This window comes from Tasmannia lanceolata, unplaced genomic scaffold (genome assembly GCF_043159265.1).
Source record: "Tasmannia lanceolata isolate RefF3 unplaced genomic scaffold, GAP_Taslan_0.1 ptg000008l, whole genome shotgun sequence".
NCBI classification, from domain to species: Eukaryota; Viridiplantae; Streptophyta; class Magnoliopsida; order Canellales; family Winteraceae; genus Tasmannia; species Tasmannia lanceolata.
Genome location: NW_027518685.1, coordinates 68,653,847 through 68,673,367, shown reverse-complemented (window position 1 = coordinate 68,673,367; position 19,521 = coordinate 68,653,847). Strand labels below are relative to the sequence as shown.

The following is a 19,521-nucleotide window of genomic DNA, read 5'->3' as shown; positions in this document are numbered from 1 at the left end:
TTATGAGTACTTAATGTGCTGCACTCTTTATGATAAGACTAACTAATATCCATTCCATTCCAACTTTATTTTGTGCTCGTGGTTAATCTTCCGTTGACTATATCCAAAGTTATACACTTTACATATGATACAAATCACCAAATGTAGTTTCAACATTAAATTTAAAAGTATCTCGTAATCGCCATCAAACACGAAGGTCCTGTTTGTTTTAGATTTTGAGAATGGATTGTGAGTTCAAAAATGATTACTGGACTAAAAATTAAAAGTAATTTTGAGTCCAATAATCAGTTTGGGACTCACAAAAGATTCTTAAAATCCAAAACAAATAGGGCCTAAATGAACTAATCAATCCCATATGCTCTACATGCCCCTCAAGTGATATGTATGGAAGCCTTTTTTGTCACTTGGTATGCAACTATCATCACAATGTATATGTGCTTAACAGCCAACTTATGATCCCTAATGTTCTCTCTAACAATATGATAATATATGTAATTATGCCTACTTTCATTTTCACCCTTTTTTCTTCTTAGAGAAGAAACCTACTGTAGAATTATCCCAATAAATAACATATAGCCTAGAGATATGAGTGCACAACTCCAAGCCTTGTGATAAAATTCTGCAACCATAGTGCTCGTATCACAGTCTTGTAGCATGGAACAAACTCTGCCTCCATACTAGAAGAAAAGATCCGACACTAATGCTTCATGTTTTCTATGAGATGAGATTTCCCTCCTTGCACATAACTAGGAGGACATACCCTAAAGTAGACTTCATATAATCGAGGTATTGTATTTATAAAGAAAATTAGAAGGTTAGCCTTTTGTGACTGATCCTTAAACAGAACATCACTCAAGCAAAACCTCAAATGAGTCTTACGATCAAGCCTAGCGTCAACATCATGTCATACATAGGGACAAGGGTGTGGAATCAAGATCATTGATCTGGTGAAACATGATGAGGAAAACCCATATGGTTCTAGTCCCGTACCTAATGGACATCCCATTCACCCAATTAACTGCTATAAATAATCAAAGCTTTAGCTTCTGATAGAGAAAACCTTAAAGAAGCCTAATACTCAAGTGCTAGGATCATTCAATCAAGGTTGGGCAAACAATAATGTGCCAGGTTTATGTTCGCCAGTTAGTTAACGAAACACATCGAAACAGATCACGTCCACAGGGCACAAGTGGCGGGCCCAGGATGTGAACCCAGGAAGTTATATGTCTTCAAGGATGGGAAGATTTGATAATGACTATTATCTCGTAGACTATGAAAATATAATAAAACAAAGTTAACTTCTTCTTTTTTTGGAACCTTAAAACGAGGGTTGGTTAAAGAACTTAGTATCATGTCTCTTGGCGAAAGTAACAAATTTTCCTTCTTGCAATTGACTATTCCGTTTTAGCTAAAACAACACATTTTTGTTGTAAGGTGGGGTCCATTTTTTGGCTATCCATGTCATTCAACTCATGCTCACATGTTGGTAGATCAATGCTATTAAAAAGAATTTTATTCTTGGACAATGCAAAAAAAGAAAAAGAAAAAAGGGAATATAAGGGGAAGAAACGGAAATTGGGTCCATGATTAAAAACTACTATTGAGGCATTTTATGCAGGCATCATCGCAGGGAAGTTGGTGGTCATGAGAGTCACACCTTTGATTGATTTAATCCAAAAGAAAGCAGGGCCTAAGAATCACTGTTTTTTGCATTATTCTTATAAGTAATATAGAAATTTGATTTTTTTTTCCTTTGCATTGAAAGGAATTTTTTTTGGTAATAAATGAAATTTGCTCATATTTTTTTGCCTTCATCATTTTCTTGTAGGTTTATGCAGCCTGAAAAGACTCACGACTCTAGATCTCATGGAAAACCAACTTGATGATCGGAGTCTTCCATCATGTCTAGGAAACCTTTCATCCCTGGAATATTTAGATTTATCAAATATTAATCTTAGAAACCCAACAGGTACGGAGTGGCAATAGTATTTTCTCATCCGAAATGATGATGGTTGAAGTAGTTTCTCTCTTCACTTCCACTTATCTCATATTTTCAATGATAAGATGATGCATATAATACGCTTTTGGTATAGGCCTTAGAGTATTTGGGGATCTTCAGCAGCTGCACCCTTTTTCAATTTTCAGAAGGCAACTGATCACGGCACAAACTTGTTTTGACAATAGAGCAAACTCATCTTGTCCACATGGATGGGGAGATCATATAATGACTGGCATAGGCCTATGAAAAATATAATCAAAACGAGGATTGATTGATCAATAGGCGAAAGTAACAAATTTTCCTTCCTTCAATTCTTAAAATAACACATACACATTAGATTAATTGTCTATTCGGTTTTAGCAAAAACAACATATTTTTTCCTTCATTCAACTCATGCTTATATGCTGGTGGATCAATGCCATACAAAAAAGTTTTGTTTTTCTTGGATAAATTTGGCAAAAAAGAAAAGAAAAGAGAAGGGAATAAAAGGGGAAGAAATGGAAAGTAGGTCCAATGGTGCGGCGATCAGAGGGTTAGACCAAAACCGAAAGATCTTGGGTTCGATGGAGATCCAAGAACAAGGTGAACCACAAGGAGTCCGAGATCAATCCCGGAGACCTCTCAAACGCAATTATATGTACAAAATGACATTATTCCAAATCAACAGAACTTAAATCTTAGGGTTTTTAAAGATTTTTTGGATGGGATCGTAGCTTCGATCACAATTTCCGGCCTCCAAGAATGGTCTCTCCACTTTCTCCCACACGAACACGCTCCTTTAGGGCACACGAACACGCTCTTTTAGGGCTGTTGCACGATTAGATTGGGTGAAACTTTGGAAAAACAACCCAAAAGTTGTATTTTTAGGTGTTTAATATGAAGCCCTAACGCAGGTTTTGCAAATAGACAAAACCACCCTCTTAAAGCTTTAGCTTCTATTAGAGAGGCGTTAAAGGGGGCGAATGCCGAGTCCAAGGGGGGAATTTATCACCGCCCTTTCTAATGTGATCAGAACCTTATGGGCTACCCCATGAGGAAGTACAAGGTCAATGGTTGTAATCACATTCATGCTCATGGCCCTTTTGGATTGCAGGAATTTTCTTAAAAAGTTTGGAAAATAAATTTTTTATAAAATTTCTTCCTTTTCCATTGATTGATTACAAAGTCTTATTTATTAGGAATTTCATTTTACAATGGCACCCCTCTAAATAAACCGTAACCATATGATTTCAGTCTATATTGTGAAATAAACAAAATCAAAGATTGGGAAAATGATAAAGAGCCAAATCAACAGAATTGATCATGTCCACAAGACACAAGTGGGTCCAAAAAGTAATCATAGGAAAAATAATAATCTAAGGGTGATTTTTCGAGCAATTTTCATATAAGTAATATAAAACTTCGAGATTTTTCCCTTGCAGCAAGAGCAATTTATTGTTTAGTAATAAATGAAATGGGTTTTGGGTTTTTATGTCTTGATAATTTTTCTTGTAGGTTTATGTTAATTTCTTGAAGAGACTCACGCAACTAGATCTCGGATCTAACAATCTTCACGATCAAAGTCTTCCATCATGTCTAGGCAACCTCTCCTCCCTTCAAACCCTGGATTTATCAGGGAATAATCTGACATTCACATTTGCCGTCTCAACAGGTACGGGGCAATAGCATTTCCTCACCCAAACTGATGTATTTTTTGACAGGATTTTATTATTTTTCTGTCATAATATTACCCGCTTTAAGAAAAGTAAACTATAGATTTAATAAAGAAAATGGGAAATGATATTCCCACCCCCTCTTTTAAGATCTTTGGATCTCACAAGTCACAAGTCACAACACAGAGACAACCAATACAATGACTGGGCCATATCTTATAGGTCATACCATCCGAGAAAATGGAAAATGGGAAATGATATAGGTTCGTTTTGTTTAAAAAGAAACAGAACCCAGAACCCGATTGTGGACAGACTAGACACCTTGTACTAAAATATTGATAAAATATTCATCCAAAGTCCAAAAATAATAAAACTGATGCCATTTGAAAGAATACTCGATTATCTATAATTTTTTAGATTAAATTAAAATCTAATTCGTATGGTAAGACCTCCGTTTTCAGGACACGATATTCTGAAAAATCAGCACTTACGGAGAGGCAATCCGCAGAGACAGTCATTACTCACAAAAGACGAAGCTTCTAAATGATCGAACGGCTCTCCTGCCGGGATCTGGCCACAGAGATGGTTGTGACTCAGATCCAAATGCCCGATATATGAAGCAGACGATACAGATTTCGGTATCGGACCTTTCAATCGGTTATAGGACAGATCAAGAGCCGTGAAATACGATCTCGGCCCGAAAGAGTCAGGAATATTCCCATCTATCGCGTTTTTGCTTAGATTTAAGATGCTCAACCCCTGGCTTTTCAGCAATGTTGCCGGAATCCCGCCGGAGATCTGGTTGCTATCGAGATAGAGAGATGAGAGGACCTGCATTTCTCCTAGCACCGCCGGAATACAGCCTGAGATCTGATTCATGGACAGATCTAAGTCGGCAAGCCGATACAAGTTAGAGATCGAGCTCGGAATCTCGCCGGAAAGCATATTCCGGCTAAGTAGAGCTCTGCTGAGCATTTTCAGTGTTCCGAAATTCTGAGGAATCTCGCCGGAGAGTTTGTTGTTGCTTAGATCAAGATGCATAAGTCCGGCTAGATTTGGGAGCGAAGCCGGGATTTTACCGGAGATCAGATTATCTGCGACATTTAAGACAGTAAGGCGGGTAAGTTTTCCAATGTCGTAAGGGAGGGGACCGTACAATCGGTTTCCGACTAAGTCAAGGATTCGAAGGAATGGGATTGAGGTGATGCAGGCCGGAATCTGGCCGGAGATGTTTTTCCAGTCGGCAATGACGATGTTAGTTAGGCGGTCGAGTTTACAGATCTCCGGCGAGATTGTGCCGGACATGAAGCCGGTCCGGTGAGCTCGTTCGAAGATCGGGTCTTCGGACTCGCCGCGTAGGTTGAGATCGGCGACTCGGCCGTCGGTAGGGTCGCAACTAACGCCGTACCAGTTGTGGCAACAGTCGGTACCCGTCCATGTGTTTAAGATGCCAAGGTAGGGCTCGGTCATGCCAGATTTGAATGCGAGGAGAGCTGCCCGGTCTGACAGCGGGGTTGAATTCCTACGCCAACTCAAACACTCAATTTTGGTAATAGAGATAAGTATTACTTTAAAACAAATCCTTAAAATCCTCTCTCATATTCACCTCTTTGCAACACTAACAACGTCCACAAGAAAGACGAACTATTGATTCAAGTGTAATCCTCTTTCTAGGAGTCTCAGGGAATGAGAACTCCTCCTCCACCTCTTTGAATTTCAAAAAGGTAGTAATTGGGACCCACTACCATTTAGGACTTTAGAGTATTATACCTTTTTTTTTTTTTTTGATGGGTAAGTTGGGGTTAGGCAGGACCCCTACCAGATAACATAGATAATGAAAACAGATTACATCTAGGAGGGCTCAAAAGCCAACAAAGAGGGAACAAGCTCCCATTTACAGCTCAAACACCCAAAATAGGCAAGGTAGACAAGGAAAAAAAAAAAAACTACAAGCGAGGGTATACAGTCCCATTAGAATCAGCTACAATGATGGCCAGCAAATCTATAGAGAGGTCAACCACGAGGATATCCACTCCCTCAATGCAGCAAGTGGGTTTAGAGAGAAAATTAGCAGCAGTGTTAGCTTCCCTCCACACATGGGATAACTTCCAGTTAGTCAGACATAAAAGAGCATCCCGAATATCAGCAAGAACCGGGATGGCCTTCCAGGGACAGGTTCAATCATCATTGATGACATTCACAGCAGTTAGACAATCGGATTCAATCAAAGTATAAGTGAGACCCTTTTCCGCTGCAAGTCTAGCCCCCATAAGGATAGCCTTCATTTTCCAGCACATGAATTTCTTCAGCAGGTAACCTGACAGAACAGGCAGCAACCTCCTTCCCCGACGAGTCACGAATAAGCCCACCCAACCCAGCATTATCACCATGGATGGCCGCATCGGTATTCAGCTTGAAAAACTGAATGGGGGGTTTATGCCAAGAACAATATTGAACATCTTTACTAGCTTGGAAACACCCTAAACCAAAGAATTCAGTGATTTTTATATTGCTTTGAGTCCTGGGATTTTCAAGCTGGAGAAAAGAGAGCCTCGAAGTGATAATGGAGAAGATAGAATGAAGGATTTGTTGCTTATGCCGAGGCTGAGTCCCATGATATCTCTTATTCCTTTCTTCCCAAATCTTATAGATAGCAGAGCAGAATCCAACTCTTATAATAGTCGCCACCTGACCAATCCCATTGATTTTGTTACGATCCAGTGTTCTTCAACTAAAACCGATTTTTGAGGCTCTCCCCTATGACCACACCTCGAAAGGATAGATTTCCAAATCCAGGCCGAGAAAGAGCATAGGAAAAAAAGATGATCAACAGACTCTACTCCAACATGACACAGTAAGCAGTTGACCTCCCTATTAACACCGAGGAACCCAAGCCTGTCCCTGGTGTAGAGCCGATTATTGAGAGCCTGCCAAGCAATGAGACTATGTCTCGGGATGTGCCCATTGGCCCAAATAGTCTTAGCCCAAGCCGGCCGAGAATACCGAGTTCTAATTTGGTCCCAAGCCGATTTGAGGGAGAACTTCCCATCAGGAGAAGCTTTCCAAATGACCTGGTCTTCAGAATCTTTCAGGAAAATCCCCGTACTGATAATGCCCCTGAGTTGGGACAAATGAGGAAAGCTGATTATCTGGTCCCAGCTCCCATCTTCATGCATTCCCGCAATGGTAGCCTGATTCATCTGATTGAAGAACACTCCTTCAGAAGTTTGCTTACATATAGGACCATTTGGATGCCAGGGTTGAGTCAAAAAATTGATCCCCTTCCCATGCCCAATGACATAACAAACTTGAGAACTAGCAAATTCCCTGTAGTTAAAAATACTTCTAACCCCCCAAGGAGGTTTCGAAAGCATAGGCTTTTCCCAGAAATTCTTCTTCTTGAGATATTTAAGTTTAAACCAGTTAACCCACAATGATTTCCTGTTATTAACAATGTGCCAAAGAAGCTTAACCTGAGCAACTTTATTAATGTCACCTAGCCTACGAATTCCAGCACCTCCCTCTTCTTTTGGACGGCAAATAAGATCCCAGGAGATCTAATGATATTTTTTCACCTGATCTTTGCCAGCCCAGAAAAAATTCCGAAAAATCTTTTCAATGTCTTGAAGAATAGTCGCAGGGATGTTATAGGTTCCAGACCAGTACACTTGGAAAGAAGAGAGCACTGACTCAATAAGTTCCAAACGGCCCGCTCTAGACAACATTTTATTACCCCACATAGCAAGTCTTTTCTGGATCTTACTCAGCAGTGGCTGACAGTCTTGGTTAGTCAATCTGGAGGTGATAAATGGGAGGCCCAAGAATCTGATGGGAAGGCGACCTTCATCAATATTGAGCTTGGAACAAATAACCTGCCTGGGATGGTTGTGGATACCAGTAATAAAAACCTCACTTTTCAGAACATTAGCCTCCAACCCTGAAATATCTCTGAAAGAATTAAGCCAATCTAAGATCCCATCAACAGATTCTACATCTGGAGTAGCAAAAATCATTACATCATCAGCGTACATAAGGTGGGAAATAGACAGATTCCCTTTGAAAAATGAGGTTTTAAATTTACCCAAGGCCAGAGCGCTGTTAAGTGAACAGGATAACATCTCCATAACTAAGCAAAACAGAAGGGGGGAAAGAGGGTCCCCTTGTCGGAGCCCATTAGAGGAAGGAAAGAACCCCTTCGGAGAGCCATTGACTAGCACAGAAAAAAAAAACCAGAGGATATACATTGAAGAACCCAGTTACACCAACTCTGAGGGAACCCAACCTTAGTCATGAATTGAATGAGGGAATCGTGAATAACGCGATCATAAGCCTTTCGAAGATCCAATTTGATACACATAGCTTTAACTCCATTGTCTCTATGGAAATTATGGCACAATTCATGGATGAGAAGCACATTATCCTGAATAAGTCTGTCCTTGATGAAGGCAGACTGATTAGGACTAATGGTACTATTCATGACTTTAGAGAGCCGGTTGGCCATCAATTTAGTAATAACCTTGTATTGAGGACCATAATGGTGAGATTTGTACTCACCCTAGATCGGTTGAGGAGGTTTTAGTTAATCACTTTTGTGCTCTCCTGAACCACTCTCTGACTTCGAATGGGGTAATTCCTGAACCTACTCATTGTTTATCTAAAGAAGATGCTGATATGCTCATTTCTCCTGTCTCTTCTGCTGAAATCAAAGATGTGGTTTTCCATTGTGATGGCAACCGGGCTCCTGGGCCTAATGGTTTCAACGGGGCCTTTTTTAAAACATTTTGGTATTTGGTTGGTATTGATGTGATTGAGGCCATTCAGTATTTCTTCAGCTCAGGTAACCTCCTTCCTGTCCTGAACACTACTTTTATTTCTCCCATCCCTAAATGTAATGGGGCCTATAAACCGGACCAGTTTAGACCCATTTATTTGTGTAAAGCACTCTGATTTCTCCGCATAGAGATGGCGGAATGGAAAAAAGAAGTGTTAGAGTCCCCCAAATTCAGCCAGCTAACACGAGATTTCTGATGGTACAACTGCTCTTCATGCGTGGAAAGAACAATATATTCCGCTTAAATAGTCTTCTCTTCACTTCGGAGGCCAACACTAATATCAATCCTACCAAAAAAATTCTTGTTCCAATCTCTGATAGCCAATATGGCACCCTGAAGCTTTTTACAAATCCGAAAAATGGGGTTACCTTTGAGTCTAGTAGCCCAGCTTCTTTCCACAACTTCATAGAGGGAGGTATCAGACAACCACATATTATGGAACTTGAAAGGCTTACTACCTGATCCCTGAGTAGGAGAAAGGTTCACAATGATAGGAGAATGATCAGAGAGACCAGAGTTCTTATAATGAGCAAAAGAGTGCGGGAAATCAGAGAGCCAATCAACATCTACAAGAGCACAATCAAGTCTTCTCAGTTTAATGTTATCCACCCTGGAACTATTATGCCAAGATAAAACTTGACCAATAGATTTCAGATCAGTCAGAGAGCAGCTTAATAATTATACCTAGCAGCTTAATAATTACCTAGTTGAAGTATCTAGTTTCTAACTTAGCTAAGCCCAAAATGGAATACGTATTAAAAAACCCTCATAAATCTATGAGATGTGGCCCCACCATTCACCACCCAAATCATGCATAGAGCACAGCCCACCATTTACACCTCACTTTATGCGATGGGGCCCACCTATCTAAGTGATCTAACCCATTCATTTGTTCAACCGACCATAGGCCTTACCAAAAATTATAATACAAGGCATTATTTTTAAACTTCTTTTAGAGTAATCATTTTTTTTTGTGTAAAATGGTTCCTGAATAGTGTGGCATACCTAAAAGTTTGCTACACTAGTCGCATGAACACTAAAAAATAAGACAGTTGGTATTAAGCTTATATATATATATATATATATATATATATGAGGAAAGGGTTCCTGCTAACGTTAGCGTAAAACAAGGTGGGCCCAAATTGTTGGGGGGATCCAAAGCATTCATTTGGAAGGCCCTTTCATGGATAGGGTGTCCACAAGATATCAGCTCCATTGGATCATCTTAGGTTGTCCATTTGTGGGGTGAAAAAATGGCCAGATTAGTGGACAAACAGTCTCTGTCCATTTTCACCCCCACAAATGGACATCCTATGATGATCCAATGAGTTGGTACACACCCCATCCATGATGGCGCCTTTCAAATGAATGCTTAGGATCAACCCAACAATGTGGCCCACCCTTGTTTTATGCTAACGTTAGCAGCTAAGCTAGCTGCTGTTTTACGCTAACGTTAGCAGCTAAGCTAGCTGCTAAAGTTAGCAGAAACCCTTCTCTCTCTCTCTCTCTCTCTCTCTCTCTCTCTCTCTCTCTCTCTCTATATATATATATATATATATATATATATATATATATATATATATATATATATATATATATATATAAAGCTTACAATTTAAAGGGCTGTGTGGTGGCATTGGCATATGACTATAAAATTAATTTATTAGGGGACATTCCCAATACTTCCTTATTGGGAAAATTAGGGAAATGACAATTCTCTAAGGATGGAAGCTATAGCTGTCTTCGCCATTGAAAATCCATCAATGAGGGGAATGGGACTGTTGGAGAATTGAACCCATTAAACTATCAAATTTCTAAAGAAACACAGCATGCCCTTTGATTGTGTAAGATACCCTACTTCACCGACCCAAAGTGGGGTCGGGTTTTACAATAATTCTCAATAAGATCCCAAAGTGAAGAGGAGTTTCAAAGTAATTAGGAAACTGATTTATCCCTAACCTTTTAAAGATGTGTTTGCTTAATGTAAGAAAGAACACTTAACTGTAATCAAAGGTTGTTAGGGCTTTGTTTTCTCTGACGCATCCTGGATCTACCACGAACAACCAGTTATTCCATTGTGTTAGCCCAAGGGTTCAACTAATCACTTATGTTTTGATGATTAACAAACCCAAATTGGTTAGTTTTAGGGACTAATGAGTTGCCTTGAAGCGTATGTGCATAAGACGGTGTACAGTGGATATATCTCATCTTGCACTGCAGATCCTTCAAAGTTTGAGGATAAACCATGAACAATGTCACAGATCTAGACCTAAATGGAAGACACTCATCCTTGGAAGATATCCAAGAGACAAGCTCAATTGAAGTCGGTTTCAAGCAAGCAAGCATCAAGAAGAAAATCAAGTGGAAGACATGTTTTAGAGAGTGAACTTTCAACTTAGAATGTATATCCTGTCTCTTAATATTTTCCAAGGTTAAGTCACACTGAAAATATTACAAAAATGTTTTAGAAAGGATTTTAAAACCAAGTCCCCAAACTTCAAAATTCATAAAAATGGTTTTAAACAACAAATTGGAAAGTCGTTGATCCTCGGTCGATTGCGAGCCAACAAATTGTAAAATATAAAAGGAATAGAGTCTATCGGGCGGTCTACCGGACCCCGCCCAGTGGACCAAGATCGGTTGACCGAGACCCCGTGGTCGACCATGCCCGATAAGCTAGCTTTTTAAAATAGCCCAACGGCTAGTTGGGCGATCGACCGAGAGGTCTATCGCCAAAGCCGTTAGAGCCGTAAAACGGCTAGTTTTTTGTTGGTACATTATAAATACACATCCATTTGCATTTATTTCAATTCTAATGACTTACCAACACTCTTAAGCATTGATTAAACATCTGCAAACCTATTTTGGATTTAAAACCACTGTCTCCATCTCTTGTGTCTTGATTTGGCTAAAACCTTTGAGAGATTGGATTATGCTCAACTGTATTCTATTGTGAGAGATTTCTTCATCATTCTTCATCGTGCAATCAGCCCCTAAAATGAGGCAAAGCAAGATCTTTCTCTTCTTCATTAATTCTCATTGTAAAGGTGGAAGGGCACTAATATTAAACCACTTGAAGCTTCAAGCTTGTATGGGCTCGCATCCGGCCTACTAGGGAGGATAGCAATAGTAGATTGCCTCGATGAGCAAAACTTGAGAAGAGTGGAGTATGCCATGGTTTGAAGGCTGAATCACTATAAATTATCGGTGTACATTTCTATTTCCCTTATCTTCTTTTCTTCTCTTAGTTATGCTTATCGTGTTTATATTTTCATTCTACTTGGCTAACCAGTCAACTAAAGATTAATAAGCAAAAGGGTTAGGATTAAAGATCAACGTTTAAAGAGCTTAAAATTTTAATAGCCAACCAACTCCCACCCCCTGTTTCGTGGTTGTCCTACTTGGGATTCACATTGATTTAAGCATAAGGCTTTGGATAGATCTGAAGGCTACATCAAAACTAAGTTCGTCAATGAGAGTATTCAACGGTCAGATAATGTGCATCATTTGCACCTTCAATTTGATCATCATGGCAGAGGTAACGATCTTTTTCCGCTTAAGATTGATTAATTTTCTAACAAATATCATCAGTAGGCTAAATAAAAATGTATAATTTAAGAAAAAGTATAAAATAAAAAATATCATTAAATTATCATGCTATTTTCACAATGAATTATAAAAATGAAAATATCGTGATATTTCTTAAATTCTCGGGATTATTTCAGGATTTTCTCGTTTTATAAGACATCTTATTCCCCCTGCTCATTTAACATATCCTCCCTTCATTATCAATCACTGTCATAAAAAATAGAAAGAACCATAGGAGATTAGAACGGGTAGAAATATACAAACAAGTACCATGATCCGGATTTTTGAAACACCACCAAGTGATAAAAATGAATACAAAATGAAGGATACATTAATCTCTATGAATGTGTACTGAGGTTCTCGCTGTTCGTCCATCCATCTTGAACTTGAGCTGAATATTGCAAGTTCCAGAGAACATCTTCTATTGATGGACGCTCACCAATATCTTCAGATAGACAGTTTATGGTGATCTCAACTGCAGTTTTTAAGGACTCATAGGCAAAAGTACCTCTAATGGAAGGATCAGTTTCCCCCCTCAGTTTTTTCGGGCCTTCTGCTAGGCCTCTCTCTAGCTGTGAACCACAAAAAAACATACATAAACTATAAAAAAATTACTAAAATTTCAACATACTATTATGAACTAAAAATCTATTCATGATTCAATCTTGATGTCTAATGGCGTGTCACAACTCGCAATCATGGGTTCAAAATTTCCTAATATAAGGAATTCATTTCCTTAACATACTAACAAAACCTTCTTTCTCCAGTTATTAAAGGAGTTTTTTTTTTGTTTTTTGAATAATCCAAACACTTGAATCTTTTCTGAAGAGATTTCCATGTTTTTGAAAAACTAGAAATATGTTTTAGAAATAGCTGATTATTAGCTTAGAAATAGTAAAAAAAACGTTTCAATTTCTCTCTCTAAATGCATTAATAGTAAAATGGAGGAATGGGTTGTTTACCTTAAGTTTCAAGACATCCAATTCTGTCTGAGATGTGATGGGATTTCCTGTAATAATTTCTAGTAGAATAACTCCCAGCTGATAAACATCTTCTTTATCACCATGTCCAGTACTGCAGATAAAGAAAGTAAAAACCAATTCGAACTCAATTCACCGTAACATGCTTGGTGTATATACACTCCCACATGTAAGAAATATAAACGCTTTTTAGGCTGACGATGATCAAACTACACTTAATTTTGATTTGGGTTTTATATAAGACACACTCCAGCTATAAGCATTATATCAAAAAAGGTGGTTGTTTACCTGTCGAGATCGTCAAGTTCTGCTCCACTGAAAGGGCTTTCAGAACCGACCTACATTATTAAAGATGAAAATTAGCTGAAATTGAGACCTTTTGGTTCAAACAAAAAAAAAGATCAATAAAATTAGGGGTGTATTAAGTAAATGTGGATACTTCATATTAACAAAACATAAAACCTGAACTATTCACTCTAGGTGGAGCTCACCGTAGTGATCTTATTGATAAATGGTCTTGGAAGCTTATAATCACTAATTTTGGCTGTGAGATTTTCGTCCAACAAAATATTCTTTATATTAAAATTATTTCTTAAAACACCAGGCACAATTCTTGTATGCAGGAATTGGATTCCTCTCGCAATTCCCGTAGCAGCAGCTAATCTTTGTGGCCATTTCAGCATCTCTTGCTTTCGCCGTTCTGCCAAATAAATTATAAGAATTGAAATCTTATGATATTTCAGATATTAATGGCTGAAAAGCAATATAACAATGGTTATTCCCCGTACCAGTAAGATGACTCCTCAGTGTCCCATTTGAAACGTATTCGAAGACAAGAAAGATGGTATCAGTGGCATTAGGGGATTCCTCATAAGTGACAAAGTAGTGTCCAAGAATGCTGACCAAATGGCGATGTCTGAGCTTTGAAATTACTTCCATTTGCTGTTTTAAGATTTTAAGAGCATGCCTTTGCTTTAGTTTCAGACACCTCACCACGACCACTGATCCGTCACTGAGCCAGCCTTTGTACAGCTAATATTGCAAAAGAAGCCAAGATGATGTGAAATTATTCAGATGTCAACATTGAAAGAATGAAAGTGAAGCAGTCTGTGTCTAGTAGAGATGATGTTTTAACCATATTAATTTACAAAATTCTATCAAATTCATGGAGATATGATGATGGATCATCACCCAAAGTCAGAAAAGAATAATAACTTCCAGTTTTTCAAATATTTTATATTGGCCCAGTAAGACACACCATAATCAGGAAAGGTTACTGCAACATATGAAAATGGGAATATTATCCCCATTTCTGGGACATTAAATAGAACAGTCCAAATCTTTTGTCCTTATTAGGATGCCCATGTTGGAAACTCTAATGACATAGACATTACAAGAAAACTGTAATTTACTGTCCTCTTGAGATACTTTAGTTCAGGAGCTATAAGTATAACTACGCAAATTTGACTTATGTACGTAGAAAATTCACTTGGTATAACTAGTGATTGAAAGACACCATGTAGAGAGAGATATGGTAGTGCTTAAAATCTCATCATTGGTCAAGAAGTCAACCCAAAGCAAAAGTGAGTTGAATCAGGCAGTCAATGATTTAGCCAGCAAGCTGATTGCATCGGGTGGATCAACGAGTTTTACTGACTCGGTAGATCTGAAATCAAGTTGACTTGTGCAAGTCAATGATTGACCAAGTGAAGTTTCAAACGTAGAAAAAGTAAATCCAATCAACTACTGATTGTGGAAATATAAAACAGAGCATTGATGCATTTTTAAGGATCCAACTTTTCACTACATGAAATTATAAAAGTGTGAAAACTCAAAATGATCTGACAATAACAAATCATACAAGTGAAAATAAATGTTTTTCGATAGAGTTGAACACTATTACCGACTGAATTAGGCCTATAATGTATTCTAAGAACCTTTATTACTTTGAGATCTTTACCATGAGTGCATGTGATTACTTGTTTAAATTTTGAGAAAATAAAATATTCGGAAACCAGCTTAGCTATTTGGAATCTTTCAGACAGATTTACACTGTAGACACCCAAAAACATTTCTTCTTTGCTCTTGATCCATTCATAACTTGGGAGTTAGGCTGCTAAGGGAATGGAGAACTGATAAGGAGGATAACTTTATATGAAATTCACTACTTACCACTAAATAGACTGAAACTTGAGGGGATTTTTGTGTCAAACACATGAACAAAATATTTAGTGTTCAAAAGAGTTAAGTGACACAACAGGCACAGTCCAAAAATCAACAGTTAAACGGTTATTGGCAAATTATGGTGGAGACAGAGCAAATAAACAGGACTCATTGAGGTCTACCAGATCTTTAAAATCTGTCATCTATTTTCTACAGTCAGTTTTGTTTCAATGCTCACAGGCACATACGTTGGAAACATTCACTCTTGTGTCATGGTTAGAGCCACAACTTGGGTAGTCTATTCAGCTCTAGATAGAAGAAGGAAAATACAACACTATGCCCTTATCCTTTCTTTAGAGTTTATTAATATTTCGTAAATGATCTACCTATTCTGTTGCCTTCATTAATCAATGCAGTGGTTAGGATGACAAAGTCAACATCATACTGAAACATTTAATTACATGATCATTTGTCCCCGAGCATTTTAAGAACAAATACATAAGATTGTTATTATGAGTAATAGCCGATATTTTCCATCTGAAATAGATTCACTGTCATACCTGACCCTGAGATCCTTCCCCCATTAAATTCGACGGCTCGAAGTTATTTGTTGCTTCTTCGAGTTCCTCTAGAGTAAAAGCATGATATGGTGGGAGCCCAAGTGCTCCTAGCCTCATTGCCTGAGACATATGCCCTGTCATAGATAAAATTGGCTTCACAAATTTTAATCATTCCTATCAAAGAAACATTGAGAGCTCCATGCAAGAATCCATTTACAAAAGTCTATATACACTACCAAGCAGAAACGTTACAAAAGAAATTCAGAAAGATTAGGCCCTTAAACCATAGACGCAAGTCTGGAAAACTTGGGTACATTTCTACTGAAATTTTCAACGATGGTAAAGTGAAAGAAAAATCATTCATGGTCATTCTATAGACAGATAGCAATGAATAATGGTGGAAGAGAAAGAACAGCTTACTAGATTCAGTACCCAGTCTTGGGGATATCCGAACTGACGTTTTTTCTATGACAGATTTCTGAGATCTAGAGTTCCCTTCATTCTTTTTCCCCAAGCTCCTAACTATCACCCATATTAACATCATACATGCTACCAAAGATCCCACAATCCCCCCAACAATTCCAAGTAAGAGGCCTAACTTGGTTTTTGATGTTTCCTTCTGTTTACTTGGCATAACTGCAGCCAAAGCTTCTACATGGCAAAATGAGTTTGAATGTTGATACTTTGAATCCCCAGAAGACAAACAATTCCATGAATACAACACAATTCGGTCTGAAGAATTAGAACAGACGCAGGGAGGCAAACCTCCAGTCAAAAGATTATGAGAGAGATCCATAAAATTGAGTCCATTTCTGCAAGATGTATTCATTGGAAGAGCTCCACTCAATTCATTACCAGCCAAATCCAAGTACTGAATTGAAGGTAAAGAGAACAAAAGAGATGGGATTGGCCCCACAAGTTGATTGAAAGAGATATCTAATCTTTGGAGCTGATCAAAGGACTGAAGTTCAGAATTAATACTTGAGTGGAAAGAATTGTTTCTCAATACTAGACTGACAAGCTTATTCCCCAATGAGGGAAACTCCGGTCCGAGGATATTGCAACCCAAGTCCAATTCTTCAAGAACTGTTAAGCTACTAAGATCAGGAACACTTCCGTTGAACAAATTATCATGAAAAATAAGACTCTGAATGCTGGTCAATGAATAAATTTGCAATGGGATTTTCCCATAAATAAAATTTGAACTTATATTCAGTACTTGAAGAGACGAAAATCGATTGATTTTTGCAGGTAAAGGCCCCCACAAACCCAACGACACAAGTGACAGTACCTTCAAGCTTGACAACTTAGAAAGAGTGGTGAAAAGGGAGTCGATCGAAAAATTCGAAGATAGAGTTTGAGAAGAGATGGAAAAGACTTTACTGGGATAAGGGGATCCTTTGTTTCCAATGACAGTTAATTCAATTACATGGTTTCCCGAGCAGATGATTTTAAGAGACTGAGAAGGAGGAATGTAACAGAAATTAGTCCACCTGTTCCAGCCATTGAGAACAGATGGGTACTCCAAAATGCGTTGAAATCGGAACAAGGCCATGGTTTCAGAGGGAAGCAATTGAGCAAAAGAGAATGGAAGAACAAAGAAAATGAGAATAGTAAGGAAGGTAAAACTATGTGTGTTTTCCATGGTTGGGAAGAAAAGATTGGTAAATGTAGAAAGAACACAGATAAAAATATTTACATTCTAATGCGGCGATTTAGTCTCCTAATTTATACATAACTTTTACTATCTGTAAATAATCCTACTGCAAATAGAACTAAGAATTAAACCAAAAGGAAAATAAGAAATCTAAAGAAACAACAAAAAATGTCCTACATCACATAAATGAAAATTCAGCAATATAAGAAAGAAGCAAGTAAACAAGGACTCCAATTTTTCTATTACTAGAAACTAAAAGACTTGAAACTAGTCACAGAATTGAGTCTAAATCTCAGTCCTTTCCATTTATGGAAATTAATTGTGAAGGGACTGAAACCCAAGAAAACAAACAAAGCTGAAATTTGGTGCAAAATGGAGTGTAAAATCCACAGACTAAGAAAGACAATGAATTTTTTTTCCCCATTTTACCTAAAATTTTGATCTGAAAGTGAAGAACAATGCAAAATGGTTTTTGGTGCGGAGTGAGTGTGAGTTTCACTGTTGTTTCCCAGATGGAGAAATCATTGACTAGAAGATGAAAATTCTTACAAATGGGTTGTGAATTTTAAGTACTTATAAGTTATAACAAAAAAAACCCAGAAAAAAAAGAGAGTTGAAATGGAAGGATTTGAAGATGAGGAAACCCAGATGTATCATTTGTTGGAGAAATAGAAAGAGGAAAGAGAAAAAAAAAGTCCAAACATTTCAGCAATTAATGTTCAAAATAAGAGCTTCAAAAGATGGGTGGAAAATAATTTGAAGTGGGTGTCAAGAAAATAAATTGAGAAGAGAATTGCTCTAGAATGGCAGTGAATGGAACAGAAGAGTAGAGTAGTGCAGAGCAGAGAAAGGAAGAGCCGAGCTTTGTGTAGAAAAAAGAGGGGCAAATATGATAGGCTAAAAGTCCTGTAAGAAAGTGGACGTGTCGGCGGCACGTGCGTAGTGCTTGTGGGCAGACAAGAGGGCATGGATTTCAGCAAGTCTACATCTTTAGATTCCTTCCTTCCATTAAGATCCAAATCAACCCAACAGGTCCAACCACTGTATTTATCATTCCATTAAAATGGTGGGGCCCACCTTATCATAGCAAGGTGTAAAATGGTAGGCCCCACCTTATACATGAATATGAATTTGGGTGGTCGGACCCACACAACAAATACATGGTGTAAGATGGTGGGCCTGACTCTATGTATGGATTTGGGTTGAGATAGTGAGCACTGGTATTCTTGGTGTGCCCCATCCTATTCCTGTGTTTGAGGGAAATTGGTAGGACCCACCGTATCAAAACATGGTGCAAAGTAGGGGGGGGGGGGGTGGTTTATATTCTGCGGGCAAGAAGTCCATTATTTTTCAAAAAAAATACTGTAGGACTAACTTCATAGGATGATCCCAACCGTTCATATATTGGGCCACAACTTAAATAAGATGATCTTAACATTTTAGAAAAACCTCTATAGAGAGACTTCACATTTTAGAAAAACCTCTATAGATTGGGAAGTTGGGATCATCCTACAGAGATGATTTACCGGTTACCACATATTTAAGTTGTGGCTCAACAGATGAACGGTTTCGATCATCATATGAAGTGGGTCCACAGTAGTTTTTGAAAAATAAGGGATTTCACAGGCACATAGATGTTGTAATTTACATCATGGACATTTTTGTGTCATTTTACGTACCGTTGTCGGCAATGTGTGGTATCTTATGGTCCAATATTTAACGATAACAAAATTAAGATTAAGTGTGATTTAATCATTATAACAGCCAATAAAAATTCAAACTTGTAAATTTATTTTAGAGTCAATATTTTTGAATTAATTGGGCCATTTTTTCCACCTCAAACAATTTTTTTTAGAGAAAAATAAAGATTAAAATTTGCAAGATTTCAGCCCATATAGCTGACAAATCTTTACCTCCCTTAGGCCATGTTTGGATCTCAAGATAAATATTTCCGACGGAAACTTTTTCTATGGAAAATGTTTCCTTTCCTCGATTTAGAAGGGAATAATATGATTATGGTTAATTTATAGGGATATATCATGAGGTCCCTCTAAATAAAAATTGAATAGGGTGGATTCAAATTATCAAAA

The 19,521-nt window shown here is 37.9% G+C and overlaps 3 protein-coding genes across 4 annotated transcripts; all 3 read right to left on the bottom strand.

Moving 5' to 3' along the window:
- Nucleotides 1-4,093: 4,093 nt before the first annotated feature.
- Nucleotides 4,094-5,181, bottom strand: LOC143883786 (uncharacterized). The gene has a single exon (XM_077387096.1). It carries the CDS (start codon nt 5,119-5,121, stop codon nt 4,132-4,134), a length of 990 nt encoding a protein of 329 aa, XP_077243211.1. The 5' UTR covers nt 5,122-5,181; the 3' UTR covers nt 4,094-4,131.
- Nucleotides 5,182-5,910: 729 nt separating this feature from the next.
- On the bottom strand, nt 5,911-8,128 carry LOC143883262 (uncharacterized). Its single transcript, XM_077386607.1, has 4 exons — nt 7,894-8,128; nt 7,227-7,645; nt 6,519-6,851; nt 5,911-6,339 (listed from the first exon to the last, which is right to left on the bottom strand). The coding sequence occupies exons 1-4, from the start codon at nt 8,126-8,128 to the stop codon at nt 5,911-5,913; spliced, it is 1,416 nt and encodes a 471-aa protein (XP_077242722.1).
- Nucleotides 8,129-12,156: 4,028 nt separating this feature from the next.
- Nucleotides 12,157-18,293, bottom strand: LOC143885529 (putative LRR receptor-like serine/threonine-protein kinase At1g14390). 2 transcript variants are annotated; one of them, XM_077389745.1, is made up of 7 exons: nt 16,195-18,292; nt 15,775-15,908; nt 13,840-14,083; nt 13,543-13,751; nt 13,340-13,389; nt 13,034-13,145; nt 12,157-12,643 (listed from the first exon to the last, which is right to left on the bottom strand). In XM_077389745.1, exons 1-7 carry the CDS (start codon nt 17,417-17,419, stop codon nt 12,410-12,412), a joined length of 2,208 nt encoding a protein of 735 aa, XP_077245860.1. In that variant the 5' UTR covers nt 17,420-18,292; the 3' UTR covers nt 12,157-12,409. The 2 variants fall into 2 exon arrangements, with proteins under 2 accessions (XP_077245860.1, XP_077245861.1); XM_077389746.1 differs by having other exon boundaries at nt 12,506-12,643; nt 13,034-13,080; nt 16,195-18,293.
- Between the last annotated feature and the right edge of the window lie 1,228 nt (nt 18,294-19,521).